The 15,068-nt window shown below is 41.5% G+C and overlaps 1 protein-coding gene across 1 annotated transcript in view; it reads right to left on the bottom strand.

The window, feature by feature from the left end:
* Positions 1 to 13,707, bottom strand: part of EFNB1 (ephrin B1) — a 104,386-nt gene extending 90,679 nt beyond the window's left edge. The window contains exon 1 of the mRNA XM_068247654.1: positions 13,346 to 13,707. Within this exon, the coding sequence (XP_068103755.1) occupies positions 13,346 to 13,707 (362 nt within the window). The remainder of the gene's footprint in view (positions 1 to 13,345) is intronic.
* Positions 13,708 to 15,068: the final 1,361 nt, after the last annotated feature.

Here is a 15,068-nt window from a genome sequence, read left to right as displayed (position 1 = left end):
TTGAATATTCAATTTTTAAAAAATATTGAATCAAATGACAATTTGTTACATTGATTTGTAATAGATAGAATGGAGCATTATTCTATAATGCCGGTTCTTTTTATTCAGTGGATATATAGCTTCGTACTTCACTGGGAAATACAAAGTTAGCAGTTGCAAAGTTTCATTAACTTTACATACTGAGTGGCACAAAGCAGTAAACGTTCTGAGGCCCTACGCCCAATGAAAAACAAACCTACCTGGATGAGAAGGGAAGCATCACAGGCAGGGAACAGGTTTAATTGTGAAATACTGAGCCACAGGCACATTCTCTGTGCTAATAACTATGAGCACAGCTACAGAATTACAGAGTAGAGGTTTATTTAGTTGGCTTTAATGTGTGGGTATCATGTAAGCCACTTAACCAAAGAAAGATCAGTGCTATCCCACCTTAATGTGAAAGGCATCTGTCAGCCCCTGCTGGACTGTGCTGTTCTGTGTCCAGACACACACAATCCTACATTCAGAGCTACCCCCTGCCGCTAGGCAGCCCTGACATGGAGGGCATAGAGAGGACCATGGGCTGCTGTATGAATAAATCACACACGCCTACATACTAGCAGCCGGAGTGCCAGCTGCAAAACTGGCAGCTGACTGAAAAACAGGGCAGCATTCTGTCCATGGAGGTTTGGCGTCCCATTGCCTTTCTTTTCATTTACACAGCTACCATGGTTTTTAGTATGTATAAAGAGAAAAAAAAAAAAAAAAAACACAAACACACACAACATACTATAAATATACAGTATTTCAATTGTTTAATGTACTGTACTTGTTGATTTGGTTCACAAAAAGATATGGAGGGACAACTAAGTGTCATCATGTACAGACAGCTGCCACACAATACCGCCAACTCTAATGGCCCACACACAAGCTAGATAAGAGGTCACCCAAAGAGGATTGGGACCCGATACCTCAGGCAACACAGGTAGAAAGCTACTACTAAGGTCTACTCTTACTACAGATTTGCTAGCAACATCCATTAGTGCTTCACTTTTTTTTTTTTTTAAAAACACAATATTATAAAAGTTACAGTACTTTTTCATTTCATTTAGCAGGCAGCTTTCAATTTCCAAAGCTTCATTACTCTTCCAGTCAAGAAACTGTATATTGCACTCTTTTTTAGTACAGACAGCCTCAGAATCTTCCTGATTATTTTCCACACCTGCATTGACTGAGTGAAGATAGGAAGCGAAGAGCTTCCCAGTCTTGACAGAGTTATCAAGATAAGTGTGGCGTAGGTGAGCATTAGAAGTAATCAATACAAGAAAAGAAAAATTAAAGGTGTTCCATTAATTGTAACAAAATGAAGGCCTAAACGAAAGGGATTGCTGAAGTTGAAATGGAGCATAAGGTTTTACTCATAAAACAATTTATTATTAATGCAGACCACCCGGTTCTGATTACGACAGTCCAGTTAATGCAGCACAACCAAGCTCTACTCCCTCACCCCCTTTATGCTCAGCATCCTAGCAACACAACAGATACAAACTCTTCCTTTGCCTGATGACTGAACTACACTAGATAGCAGCTTATTGCTAGGGCCTTTATTCAACTCTCCTCTCCTGTACGCAAACTCCAACTACTAGGCAGACTACAATGTGCCATGCAGCAGAAGACAAATCACTGACTGTCACCCTTTCCCTCCGTGCTGTGTGCCAGTAGCATGTGAAGGGCAGCACCAGAACTGCATAGATAATCACACACTTACTGTACCTAGTAAGGAGGGCATTGAAAATCTATGATGGTGCAGATAGTTATATAGTCACTTATCCCTGCATAAGCAGCAAGCCTAGAAATGCAACATAAGCAGGAATTTTGATTTCAGTGCAAACATATCCAGCGCACAACACACATATGGCCCAAAGTGGTTAATGATTGAACTGCTAAACATCTGTAAAGCCACAACACAAATAATTCATCAGAACACAGGCGCATTTCACTGGAAGAATCTTTCAGATAGTTCAGATTAGTTTTGCGATGAACAGACTGCAAATCCTTGCAAAACCATGACTAAAGAGACAACATTTTCCTTCATTTTACAGGCTGCATTTGTCATGCAATGGGAAAATAATAAGTGGGGCACTGAAGGGTATTTGAGGGCAAAGCAAACTCCATTCATGTGTTTAATATTTTGCTGTGACAAACCGTGTACTGCAGGATAGCTCTTGTCCCTGAGGCTGCAAGGATGCACAAATGCACTTTAAGTGCCATTCTCTAACAGTCTGTTTAACTCTTTTCAGCCCAGAGTTGAATATCTAGAACTCTCCAGGAAAGTTTATTATCTGCTATGGTGCAGCTTGCTCGGTCCCAAGACTAATTAACACATTTACAAGTCGCTGCTTTGTTTTATTGTTTTGTTTCTTGGCAGAAGCTCTATCTTACTAATGGATTTTCCAAATGGCATTGAGGGCTCCTCGGCAATGTTACTGAACGCCGGCTATGGAAGCTACAGCAGAGACACACAGGGCCTGATTTACTAAGGTCCTCCAGGGCTGAGGAACATAAATGATATGGCAAGCCTGGCTGGGATGGATTGAAGCACTGTATATAGGTGGCAAAAGCATGCAGCCCTCATGTGCACCATTTCCAAGCCTAGCAGGGATGGCTGATAGGACAGAGGCAGGTAATGAGATTGATGTCACGCGCACAATGAAAAAGATTTTGTAATAAATCTAGAGAAGCCTGCATTTCTTAGGTCTCTTTCAGATGGACGACTGAAGAGAGCGTTTGCAGAGCAATTCAACGTTCTGTCTGTTGCCCACTAGTGCTATTCGGGTGTTCTTGGAGGACTACGACATGTCACGTCTGAGCATGGCTGCAGCCGCACTCAGAAGTGACTCCATGGGGGGGGGGGGGGGGGGGGGCAATGGCTGCCAGCCCTGCAATGCATAGTGATTGGATTTCTTGGTCCCACCCGCAGAGGTATCGCGGCCAATAGGCAGGGAGAGCGCACTACACCGGGAAGTAACGAAGAGATAGGATATGCAGCGCACCGGGGCTGTGTTTGACAGCGTTACACTGCACCGGCTGAAGACCGAAGAGAAGATGGAGGACGCGCCAGCTAGATAGGTAATTAACAGCTTCTGCTGCGCTCTGCATTAGCTATCTCTGCCACGAGGATTGTGCGGTGGGCTATATACTATTATCGGCAATTATCAGCATTATAATCACGCATTGGCTACGCACAGATCGCTGCTGCGTGGATTGTAGGGGGGGAGGAACGAGTATCAGTATTAACTATTATTGAAGATGGACTCGCTCTGACTGCACTAGGCTTGGGGCATTGCTGGGAGAAAGTATTTGCCGTATATGGTTAGAATGCATCACCGCGGCACCATATATATGTGGTCCAAATTTTGTACATTCGGACCATAAGACGCACTGACTTTTTCCCCCCACTTTTTGGGAAGAAAAAGTGCGTCTTATAGTCAGAAAAATACGGTATGTATAAATGATTTAGTCAGTGTTTGCTCATTGTAAAATCTAGTCTCCCCGATTTACATTCTGACATTTATTACATGGTGACATTTTTACTGTGGGCAGGTTATGTAGCTGCTCCTAGCTGTTTTGGCTGTTAAGCCTCATCTACACGATACGATTCTTTATACGATTATTAAGATTCTATTTACGATCAGATTAAATCCAACATGTCCGATCGGGATTAGATTTGTCATTGTTTCGCAATGGCAAATCGAATTGAATCGATTCCCTATCGGACATGTTGGATTTAATCAGATCGTAAATAGAATTGCAATCGAATCGTATAAAGAATCGTATCGTGTAGATGGGGCTTTAGAGACAGCTGTAAGCAGCTATTCCCTGTCTGTGAACATTGTTACATTGTGGCAGTTTGCCCAGAGTACCGCGGTACCCAGAGCTTCTTGTGGGAGGGGTTTCAGCACAAAATCAGTCATACAGCGCCCCCTGATGGTCTGTTTGTGAAAATCATATTTCTCATGTAAAAGGGGGTATCAGCTACTGATTGGGATAAAGTTCAATTCTAGGTTGGAGTTTCTCTTTAAGGGCCAAGGACCTCATTTTAGGCACAGCTCAAATTATTTGACGGGACTGGATTACGAAAAGGTGTAGCTCATCAAGTAGGAGCACATTTATCAGTCCACCCTAAACAAAGCCATGGACATGGACCTCGAGGACTGGAGTTCCAACACCTGTGAATTAGAAAGATATGGCTCACTGAGCAACGTCAAGGTTAAATTTGGCAAAAAAAAAAAAAGTTCATCATGAGCTTGCTGGGCAATCTGTATCCACTGAAACCACAAACTCAAAAATACATTTTCATTCAAATGGCAACAAGACAGCTTGAAATATATTGGTATCAGTCTACCCTCCCATATCCCTAACTGGTTTTCAATTAATTCTACAATCTTACTTCATAAAATTCAGCAGAACATTAAGAGTTAGTCATTTTCAAAACCATCATGGCTAGGTCACATCATTACACTTAAAATGGGAATATTGCTATACTACTATATTTCCTACAAGTAATCCCAATCAAGCTCTCAAAGCAATATCTGTATTTTAGAAAATTTTTATTAAACATACTTGGGGGATTGGGAAGCCACCGAGAATAAACTGTAAGCCATTATGCAGTGTGGAAAATAAGGGAGGTTTGGGAGCTCGAATTGTGGAATTATACCATAGCACAGCTATTTTATCAGATATACCTTTGGTTCCATGGGAAAGAGGGTAAACCATGGGTAGAATTAGCATTATTCCCTAAAAGCTCTGTTCACATGCTAGACACATCTTATTCATAAGATGTGAATGTATTACGTAGGAGAAAAAAATTTAGGAGAAAAAGTGAATTGGATGGGGCCTCCGGACTCCAATGGAAAGTGTTACATGGGTCTTATTCAAAGGGAGATTGAGGGAAGGTAGTTGATCTTACCCATGGACTATGCAGGAAAGAAACGATGTTAGCAAGGTGGTAGCGTACTGCAGTACGGAAATTTGGTGCACGTATATCAATACATGTTTAAGATGTGAAGTGCCCAGGGTTGATTACATCCAAATTCGGCCCAAAACTTTGCTTATGGAACTCAGCATTTTATTTGTATATTAAGTTGTATTCCAGCTCTTTGCCCCGTCTGCCTGAGATTGCTCTTCTAGCCATGATACCAGGTCATATTTCAGTCATTACAAAATCCTTAATTGGTCATATCCTGTCTGCAACCAGAAAAACAGCTACATTTTGGAAAACAACTTATACACCCGGTTTTGGCGATTTAGTAGAACCCATTTCTAAAAATGGAGGATATCGTATAGACTGCAAATGACAAAGTTCAGAAATTTAGCACATATTAGATGTTATGGTTGGTTTATAGAACACTTTTAGATGGTTGAACGTTGAGACTATTCCTTCATTTTTTTTTATATAAATAAAAGATTTCCTTAATATAAAACACATATATATTGAACATAAATTAAAAGTACTGTGTTCTAATTTGATAGACAATGTTAATAGGAAACAAATTCAAGCAAACTCAGTGAATTTAGTTTGAGAATATCCCCTAGGAGGAATTCATATTATATAGGTATCGTCTTAGGAGTAATCTTTCCTGATGTTAGCGCCTTTTTTTTTTTATACTTTTATACAAGTGCCTGTTGTAATTGCTGACTGGAGACACAAAAAATGAAGTTTGTGGGGAAAAAAAAAAAAAAGCTTGTGTCCCCTCTGAGGAATATTTCCTCTCAGGAGCCCCGTCAAGTGACAAATCTAAATATGGATGCAAAGTAAACTATGCTAAAGGATTCTTATGGCCCATACTCACGGGCAGCAAAAGTGGCCTGTCGCCAGCACACGTGAGCGTGTGGGCGACAGGCCAGCGACAGCTCCTCGCCAGGTCCCTCCGCGTACACACGCGGAAGAGGGACCAGCGGCGCGACGGAAGCTGTCACCGATGTTCCTCCTCCCCCCGCCGGAAGCCCCGCATACCTCAATGGAGGTTGCTGTCGCTAGTGCGCGTACTCACGCGGACTAGCGACAGTTGCGGCGGAGGTGCGGCGGCGACTGTCGCCAGGCGATTGAAAGTTTCAATCGCCTGGCGACATCAGCGACGGGCGACAGTTCGGGGTGCGGCCCATACTAACGGGCGACCTGTCGCCGCAACGCGCGCGCCGCGTGTTGCGGCGACAATTGTAGCCCGTGAGTATGGGCCATTAGATTTTTTTTTATTGCCGTCTGTTCACAAAGGAGATTTAAAATGTACTGCTTTGATTCCTCCTCACAGCAACAATAAACAAAACCTCCCAGAAGGAACCCAGATAGAAACCAAAATTTAGCAGATGCTCTACCCCCAGCCCATCCAAACATTTTAAATAATTGCAGGCTGAGATGCGCTGTATATGGACTGACCACCTTTAGCCTATTAAAGTCCTCTCTCTATGTGACAAGTGGGAACCACATATCACTGCATCCCTAGTCATCATGCATGCACAGTCATACAAACATACCCTACACTGATGAGGGGCTAATAGCACAAACCAAACAGTATGCTAGTTGGATAAAATATTGTGTAATTAAGGCTGACTCGCCTAGAAGTTGGAAAGATTTTAAGGGCTCCACCCACTGTGTGACGCATTACGTTTTTTTTTTTTTTTTATAGACATGTGGAAGTGATAACCTGCAATTACTTTGTAAAAATAAAATATAGTACACAATACTGTACCTTCTAAGAAGTACAGCATTGAAAAGTTGGATGTGGTATAGCCATTTGAAAAGCCGTGGTGCTTGGAAAGGTGAGGCAGTGCTACGTATTCAATCAACTGCAGTCATAGGAGGAAGGGCACCACACCCTGCCAAGCAGTACAGTTTTTCAAACTGCTTCGTGGCAATCACATGATTTATAAGTTAGTCAAGTCTCTAATGCTGGGCATACACGGCTCAATTTTGCAGCTCGATTCTCCCGCCCTATTACCCGCTCGATTCCCCAGGCGATTCTCTTATCTTCCGTTTTTCTTATCTTTTTTCCATTGTCCTCAATGCAGAATCGAGCGCAGAAACGATTGGGCGGGAGATCGGAAATTATCTATCGAGCCATCTCTATGGCTTAGAATTGAGCCGTGTATTGCCAGCATAAGGTCACGAGTGCTGGGTGTCAGTTTGCAGCAAGCAAAGCGTCTAAAAAGTTACGCATTTATAAAAACACAGTATACAGCTATACAATGCAAAAGTTACCAGCTACTGATACTCTTAAAAATGGATTCTGTAGTTCTTCAAAGAATAGCGTTATCCAAAAAAAATAAATAATAATCTGTGATGTAGCAATTCATACTATGCTTCAAAAGCAACTTATTAATACTCCTAATCAGACGCCTGAAGTACAAGACAGGCTGGGATTCCACATGCATTGATCCAAATGTAAATTATTCCTGATAAGAGTTAGTGTATAACAAGGACCAGCACACAGTGTTTGGACATGCACTCCACAGCTGATAAGAATGTTATTTTTAAAAGATAAATTACTGTTTAAATGTTATTATCATATTAGGTTAACTGGGGTGAAACTGCCTCAAACAAGAATCTTGCAGCGCATAAAGGATCTCTTAAAAACTTTTATGGAGGATTTTAAACCGTTGAGTCGACAAAAGGCAAATAAGATGTGCCCAGCAATACCAGGAGACTAGGAAAATCAGGAGATTAGAGAATGTAACAAAACGATTATAAATGAGAACATGGCCTTTCCAATAAGCAAAGGATTAAAGCACACGGCAGTTTTGGGAGGGGAAGTCCTGAAAATAGTGTGGTGTGTCCTCTGTACTGTGATTGCATGCCATCAGTACTAGCCAGGCAAATGCTAATGGACAAACAATTGGAAGTAGAAGAGTAATCTACTATGTAATGTCTGACCCAGCCACACACTCACATTCCTCAATGCAGGGCTCAGAAAATACAATAGATAAGAGCCAATTACTTGTGCTTCACTAGAGTACACATACAAAGCAGCCTGGAACATGGCTACCACAGGACCGAGAGCAAATGCCTCCCTGAGGGAACTTTTAAGATTTTGTGAACAGGGCTGGGCACAAAGTTACAGCACAGTCATATGAGAGACTGTGCAAAAAAAAAAACAAAAAAAAAAACACTTGTGAAATACTCACTGGGACTGGTGTTTTGTAGCATCCAGCATTGTGTAATTATAGTTTCTACTCAATTCTGTACACCAATATCAGCCAGCAGTGGTCACCCAGGTAAGGGGAGCTGGCCCAGCCCTAAAGTCACTTCATATTTTTAGACTTTAGCAAAAGTTTAAGCCTCCCTGGCATGAAGGAGAGGATATCCAGTGGAACATTAATGCGAAAGACAGGCACCAAAAAGTGTACACAGTCAGCAGCATTAGTACTTCCTCAGCAGAGCAAAGAGTAAAACATAGCATGGAGTAAGGGGAACAGAAAGAGTGAAAAAGAACACTAAAAGACCAGCAACATTCTATCATGTGGTGCTAGCAAATAAGGCTGTGGCCTGAGAGACTTCTTGGAGAGCAGGCTTGTCTTTACAGAGCAAGTAAAACTGGACATAGCAGGGCTGTACAAATCCTAGGAGCCTTCAAAATTGCAGCTGGAGCCTAACTTTCATAATCATATTGCCATCAGTGGAGCTGGCTCTTGGATTGGACATACTGGCAACTCAATTCACATGAATGCGTCCAACCTCAGCTCATCGAGATAGCAGACCCATCAGCTCTTGTTGCCCAACAACAAAGCAACCAATTTAGATGCAGCACAAAAGTGTGCAAATACTATCATATCATCACAAAGTAAAAGTAACAAGTTAAAACCACCCACATGGAGCACTTGATCACTAGAAAATAACATCACATTAGTGAACACTGAACTAGAAAAAGTGGGCACATCATACCCTGGGGTGCCCGATTGTATTTTGTCTGTAAAGACAAGTGGGAATAGTACAGTGCAAGCTACCTGTGAGAATGACATACTGAATATTAATCTGTCAAGTCCTGGAGCGCTGTATAATTTAGTTGCTACGCAAAGCATTTGAAGGAACAGACTATACAAAATAAACCTGTATTGTAAATGAATGTAGGAGCCATTAAATCCAGGTGCTGCCGAATGAAATATGGGCGGAGGGAAATGAACTGTCACAGCTGCAAATAAGAGCTTGTTAGGGAAACGATCTACTCTTGTCGCAATCCTTCTGCCATACACTGCTAACGCAGCAGCGTGTAATTACCAGGCAACTATTGTCTTATTTACAGCAAGTGCAACAAACCCATTGAAACAGCAGAAATGTCACCACATCCCAATCCACAAGCTCTACAACCAGCCTTGTTCTACTGGCAGCCAATTTAGTGAACATAGACAAATGGGCCAAGCAGCAAAATGAGTAAAGTGCTTACGTTTTAAGTTAGCGTGAAACTATATATATTTGTCTCCAGAAACAAACAAAGCTTTCAAAATTAGTCAGAAAAGCCAATACTAAACTCAGACCCCTTTCAAAAAAAATCTTTAGCTAAAATTCAAAATGGCACTAGTTATTCTACTTCTGTAAAGCATTAAAAAAAAACAAAAAACTAAAAGGTTAACATTTTACTTTTTCCAGCAATATCAGAGGAAACTAAGCATCTGTACCAATAACATTTTATATTTTTTTTATTTTAAATTGATAAAATATGGTCATAATTTTAACTTATGCTTGCAACGAGACAACAAAAATCTAGTTATTTTGCCTCCAACGCACCTAAGCAGAAAGAGGATGCTGTTTAATCCTTCCTGAAGTCCACAAAAATATTAATGGTCGTGTAGTCAGATTGTTTAGCTTGAAAAATGAAGGTCCAACTTCTCCCTAAGATTACATATTTTAACACTTTATCATGAAATGGTGAAGCACCATAAATCAGATTTTCATGAAAGATATAACTTTACTTTACAATATAATGACCAGCTGCCAAGTTAACTCCTACACTCGCTTTGTATAAGTTTAGGTAATATCGGAGTTGCAACCAAACTCCAGATGACAAAATAAAAACTAAACTATAAGAACAAATCCAGGGCCATGGATGTAAATACACGAATGTTTATTTAAAGTTTATGTCAATAATGATGCACAACTTTCCATTTAAACTAAACTACACTAAATGAAAATAATGTCAAATTCTCCTTTTTAGTGTTGGGAAAATGGGCCCACATTTTTCAAAGGACCAATAAAGTGATTATCACAGATTCCCCTGCTGGCATAGCCCTTCACTTTAATTAGGTATAATGAAACTTCATTGTGGAGATTAAATACACACATATAGGCGCACAGACATGCGGGGGATATTACTGCATTATTGTTCTTACAAAACACTGGTGATTTCAAGATAGCAAACTGGGAAGTATGTCTACGGGGAAGAAGCTAGGTTAACATTTTCACTTCAGAAGGTCAGCTGTATACTTTATGAAAGAAATGCTGAACTTCTACTATGAAATTAGATCAGCTTCTCTTGTACAACAGTATGATAATTGAAGGGAAAAAAAAAAAAAAAAAAAAGAAGTAGCTGGGGTCTAAACAGAAACCCAACCAAACAAAGCCTTTATCTTTGCACCAACAAACAGATAATGTTGTACTTTGCCATCAACCCATCCATCCTTTACGCTCTGGGAAAATGTAAAACCGAGAAGCAGGCCATAATCTGATTCACCACAGACTGGACACCTAAACATGGCTTGGTGTTATAACATGTCAAAACATTAAAGATGATGGAATTAGGCAATGTTCTCAGCCTTGTAGCCCTACAGCTGTGCTCTGCAGGCATCAATTTTTGCAGCAGAATGGTACATTCATATTTCAGTCTACTTACATATCTATACCAAACACAAATAACTTGCTCAGTAACAAGAAGAGTCAGGGTCTTTCTAAACTGATATATTTTAACCCAGGAAACTTAAATAAATGAGAATAATCTATCATCTCTCGCACTGTCTAAATTTAAGATAGAACAGTGACCCCCCCTTCTGAGCGAAGATCAAAGTTGCTTAGTCTCAGGAACTGGCCAGTACAATAACAGAGAGATATAAAAGCAGCTCACACACTGGCTCCAGGCACAGAGGCCCAACTACTAAGTTACTTTTCTCCTACTATACTAATGGAGAGCAAAACTTAGAGCCTATGGTCAAAGAAGAAAGTAAAAAAAAATAAAAAAATAAAAAAAAACACCCTAACTTTGCAAAAAGGATGTCAAGTGTCATCCCACGCTAGATGGACAACTTAATTAATCATTGCGGTGTCAAGATAAACCTTGCGGACGTCATACTGAAACAAGAAGAGCTAAAAAGAAATTTACAATAGCAGCAATATGTTTACACTACATTTTTTATCACCATTCCACACTTACAAAAAACAAATCCTAAATACAGGCTAATATGAAACCACTTTTGATTATTTACATCACTTTTTTTCTAATTCTGTGAGCCAATTATACACATTAGAAAGCCAGGGGCTCTACTAGGCAGATTCAGTCTATGAATATTAAGTGCTTGCATGGCTTGCTGTCAGAGGTGGGAAATGTACCTTTGCCACTCCTGACAACTCCCTCTGGCAGCACAGAGTAGGTTTATTTTCAACCAAGCTAATTACAAAGACCCTTTCAAGGAGACGCCACCAGCCGCACCCGATGCATTTGCACTCTATAGAGGCCCTACAGAGGAAAAATAGCTAAAATAGTGGGATGCTTGGACTATAAGCTTCATAATGTATCTGCTGATAGTTACACACTCATCACCACTGGAAACTGTGATGGTCTACAAGACATGTTAGTAATTGTATTCTGTCATTCTAAGTAGGTGCTTAGGGAAAGAAAATGAAAACCATGCACAATACAAAGCAGTACATTGTGGAAAAAAATAATAGAAAGCTAAACATTGATATTTTACCTTTATAACTAAAGTATTTTAGAAGACTTAACAGAGAAAATATTGTAGCTGCTTTGTCTAACATGGAAAGGCCATTGCCAGATTGTGAAGGTCAACAAAACAATAAGCAGCAATCGGTGAATTTCCTTAATGGTTAAGACGCAAAATTAATTCTGAAAATCTTTCACTGGCCATAACATTCAAGATATCTTTGAAGCATTACTGTAATATACATCTGAAGAAAGACTTCACAATCTGCAACTAAGGGGAATGAGGTCCACAACAAGCTACACTAACTTTAAGACAGATTGAAGAGAAAGTAAGAGAAAGATCAAAAATGCAAAGAATTTAAGAAATCCAGAAGTCTTTCTCATAAGGCCACCTCCTCATCCAAAAAGTGAGAACTTGAAAGTAAATATATGAAATTCGGCACAATTCTATGCCAGACAATTAAGGACGAAGTAACTTACTGTAAAACAGGCCTTTTTCCATAAAGACAAAAGATCTTAATGGGGTCCTGCACCAAAACCCCATCAAATATAAACTGACCCTACAAAGCATATCACACACTTACAGCAAAAATAATATTAAATGGACGCTTGCAACTCTAAACATAAAATATGTATGTATTCTTTTATATCTCTTTAGCAACCCAAGAAGGCAGAGTTTTCTGGTACAATAATGAAACAAGGCAACAATACATGCACTGCACAGGCAATGACACCATTCCTCCCATCGCAATGCAATACCTAGGATTTGGGGACCTAACTGAGTAGCATATTTATACACAAAACACAGCAGAACCTCTTCACACATCTACCTACTCAAGCAGCTATGTAAATGCAACAATGCAAGAAGATACAGTTGAAACTTTTTAGAGGCATCAGGGGTTAAACTACAGCTAAACGTCAAGGAAAAGTTATCTGGCCTGTGCTGATTGATTACTGAGGCCTTCATATGGAAATGATCGGATGGTTATGATGATGGGGTAGACAGTCACTTACATACTGGCCTTTTTAAAGCCAGTGTGCACATCAGCATACAGCACTGCCTCAATATACGAGGACGGCCACAGATCAGGAGGATCTCTACACAGAAAACGCTGCACCAGCCACCCACACCACCCCATACACATAGGAAGGAAGACATGGGCAATAAGTTGGTAAGGAAAGTAACAATCTAAGTTACTGGAGAAACAGATTTACTGTCCAGAAACATCTCTAGTGAAAAGGCTGAACCACCCCAATCATCAAATCATCAGAAGCATTCGGAGATCACAGCAACACATGGCTAGGCAGACATTATACAGCAGCACTGATCATCACGGAGGAGTCCTGCAGCCCCATCTATCTGTAGAGGATAGCGGCGGGCAGGTGAGAGCGCAGGCGGGACACACGGGGGACTCGCAGTGACCGGAGGATGCTCAGGTCCTTACCGCGAGTTCGCCGAGTTCCATGTGACCGCTTCCAGGTTCTTGCCGAGCAGCCCGCACACCCGGCACAGGGCGAGCAGCAGTCCGAGCAGATGCCGGAGTCCCTCCATAGCAACTCCACGTCCCGGAATATCCCAACTTTGTTCCGTCCAATATCCGATCCCGTCCGGAGCTCCGTCAGGTATCCAGGCTTGCCATCCCCCGGTTATAATCCTATCAGGGCTCCATCCTGCCGGCTCGGCGGAAGCGCTCTCCTTGGGCAGCGGCCAGTGCTGCTCTAGGCTTGACTCGGGCGCAGCACAATCCTCTCTCTTCCAGCCGCCCGGCTCACACTGACTGAGGTACTGAGTACCCGATGCTCGCATCGCCCCCGCGGGCGTGGCCAGCTGAAAGCAGCTGTCAGCCAATGACAGCCTCCCCGACGCTCTCCCAGAACTGGCCACGCCCCCAGTGTGTCAAGAGAGGCGTGGCTCACTCGGGCAACCACGCCTCTTAAAGGAGCTGGAGGCTGCTAGTGTATGAAGATGGAGAGAACGTTGCATGTATATCACTTCCTGCAGCGCTACCGCCGCCACTTCACACAGCACAGCCGAAGGAGCTTTATGAGAGCTCTGCGTGCTATGGGGGAGCGCCTGTCTCAGCCCCCCATGCAGAGAGCACCTAGTTTCTGCTGTAACTGGTCAGCCTGGCTTTCTGCCGAGATTTATGGACTGGCTTTTCTCTCAGGATTGGGCGGTGGTGTCACGTATTTGTGAAGTACTCCTTTTCAGTGGCACTCCATTATTTCGGCCGTTCCCCCCCCCCTTCCTGAGGTCCCAGTGCGAGGGACACAATAGGCAGGTCATCTCCAGACTTGTGCACATTGTCCCCTCCCCGAGTGTCGCTCCCTTCTGCCTCTGCACACTGGGAAAGCTCTATTCAGCTCTGTGTAAACTTGTTAGTTTAGCTTCTCGTTATTCTACACCCTAAACAGGCCGGCAGCATTCTCTCCCCATGTCCTCTCACCTTTCATTTCCCAGGAAACCAGCATTCTCGCATTGCATTGTTCTCTTCTGGGCTATATATATGTTAACCAATCCATTCTCATGTCATATTGGCCTCTTCTACTGCTGGGCTGTATATATGTTCTTCTGATTCGTATTCCATTATTCTTATTGCACAGCTCTGCTCCCTCAGGAAATAAACCATCCAATACTTACAATAATTTGCTGGTGACCTGCAGAGTCTGAATCAGCCAGAAGATAAGATAAAGTTGGCCATACACTCCTAGATTAGCAGCAGACTGATCATCAGATAGATTTTCTGATCTATCTGATGTGTTTAGGAATTTTTTTTTTTACTAGAAACAGTTTTTCAAATGCATTGGCTTACCCTACTTCAACTTTACAGATTTCAGCTTTGTTTCAGTAAACTGTTTTTCTTAATTTTCTCACAGGATTTTTTTTCTTATTTCTCTTACAAATATCAAATGAAAAACTACAGGTAGAAAAGTAATCTCAAACTAAAAATAACTTGGGACCTATTTTTAGTAAGTACTGTATATTCTTGCAGAGGGGATAACGTCTGAAAACTTCCATGAGAAAACTAGAGCAAAACTTTACTGAATCAGGACATCTCTAAATGTGCTTTAATGGCAACTGCTCAACTTTATTCTTCAAACTTTATTGCATAAAAAAAGAGATGACAATTATATATAATTCACATTGTATTGATGATTTTCCACTTA

Source organism: Hyperolius riggenbachi, chromosome 8 (genome assembly GCF_040937935.1).
Source record: "Hyperolius riggenbachi isolate aHypRig1 chromosome 8, aHypRig1.pri, whole genome shotgun sequence".
In the NCBI taxonomy this organism is placed as follows: domain Eukaryota; kingdom Metazoa; phylum Chordata; class Amphibia; order Anura; family Hyperoliidae; genus Hyperolius; species Hyperolius riggenbachi.
Note: the sequence above shows the minus strand (reverse complement) of the source record. Positions and strands in the feature narration are given on the sequence as shown.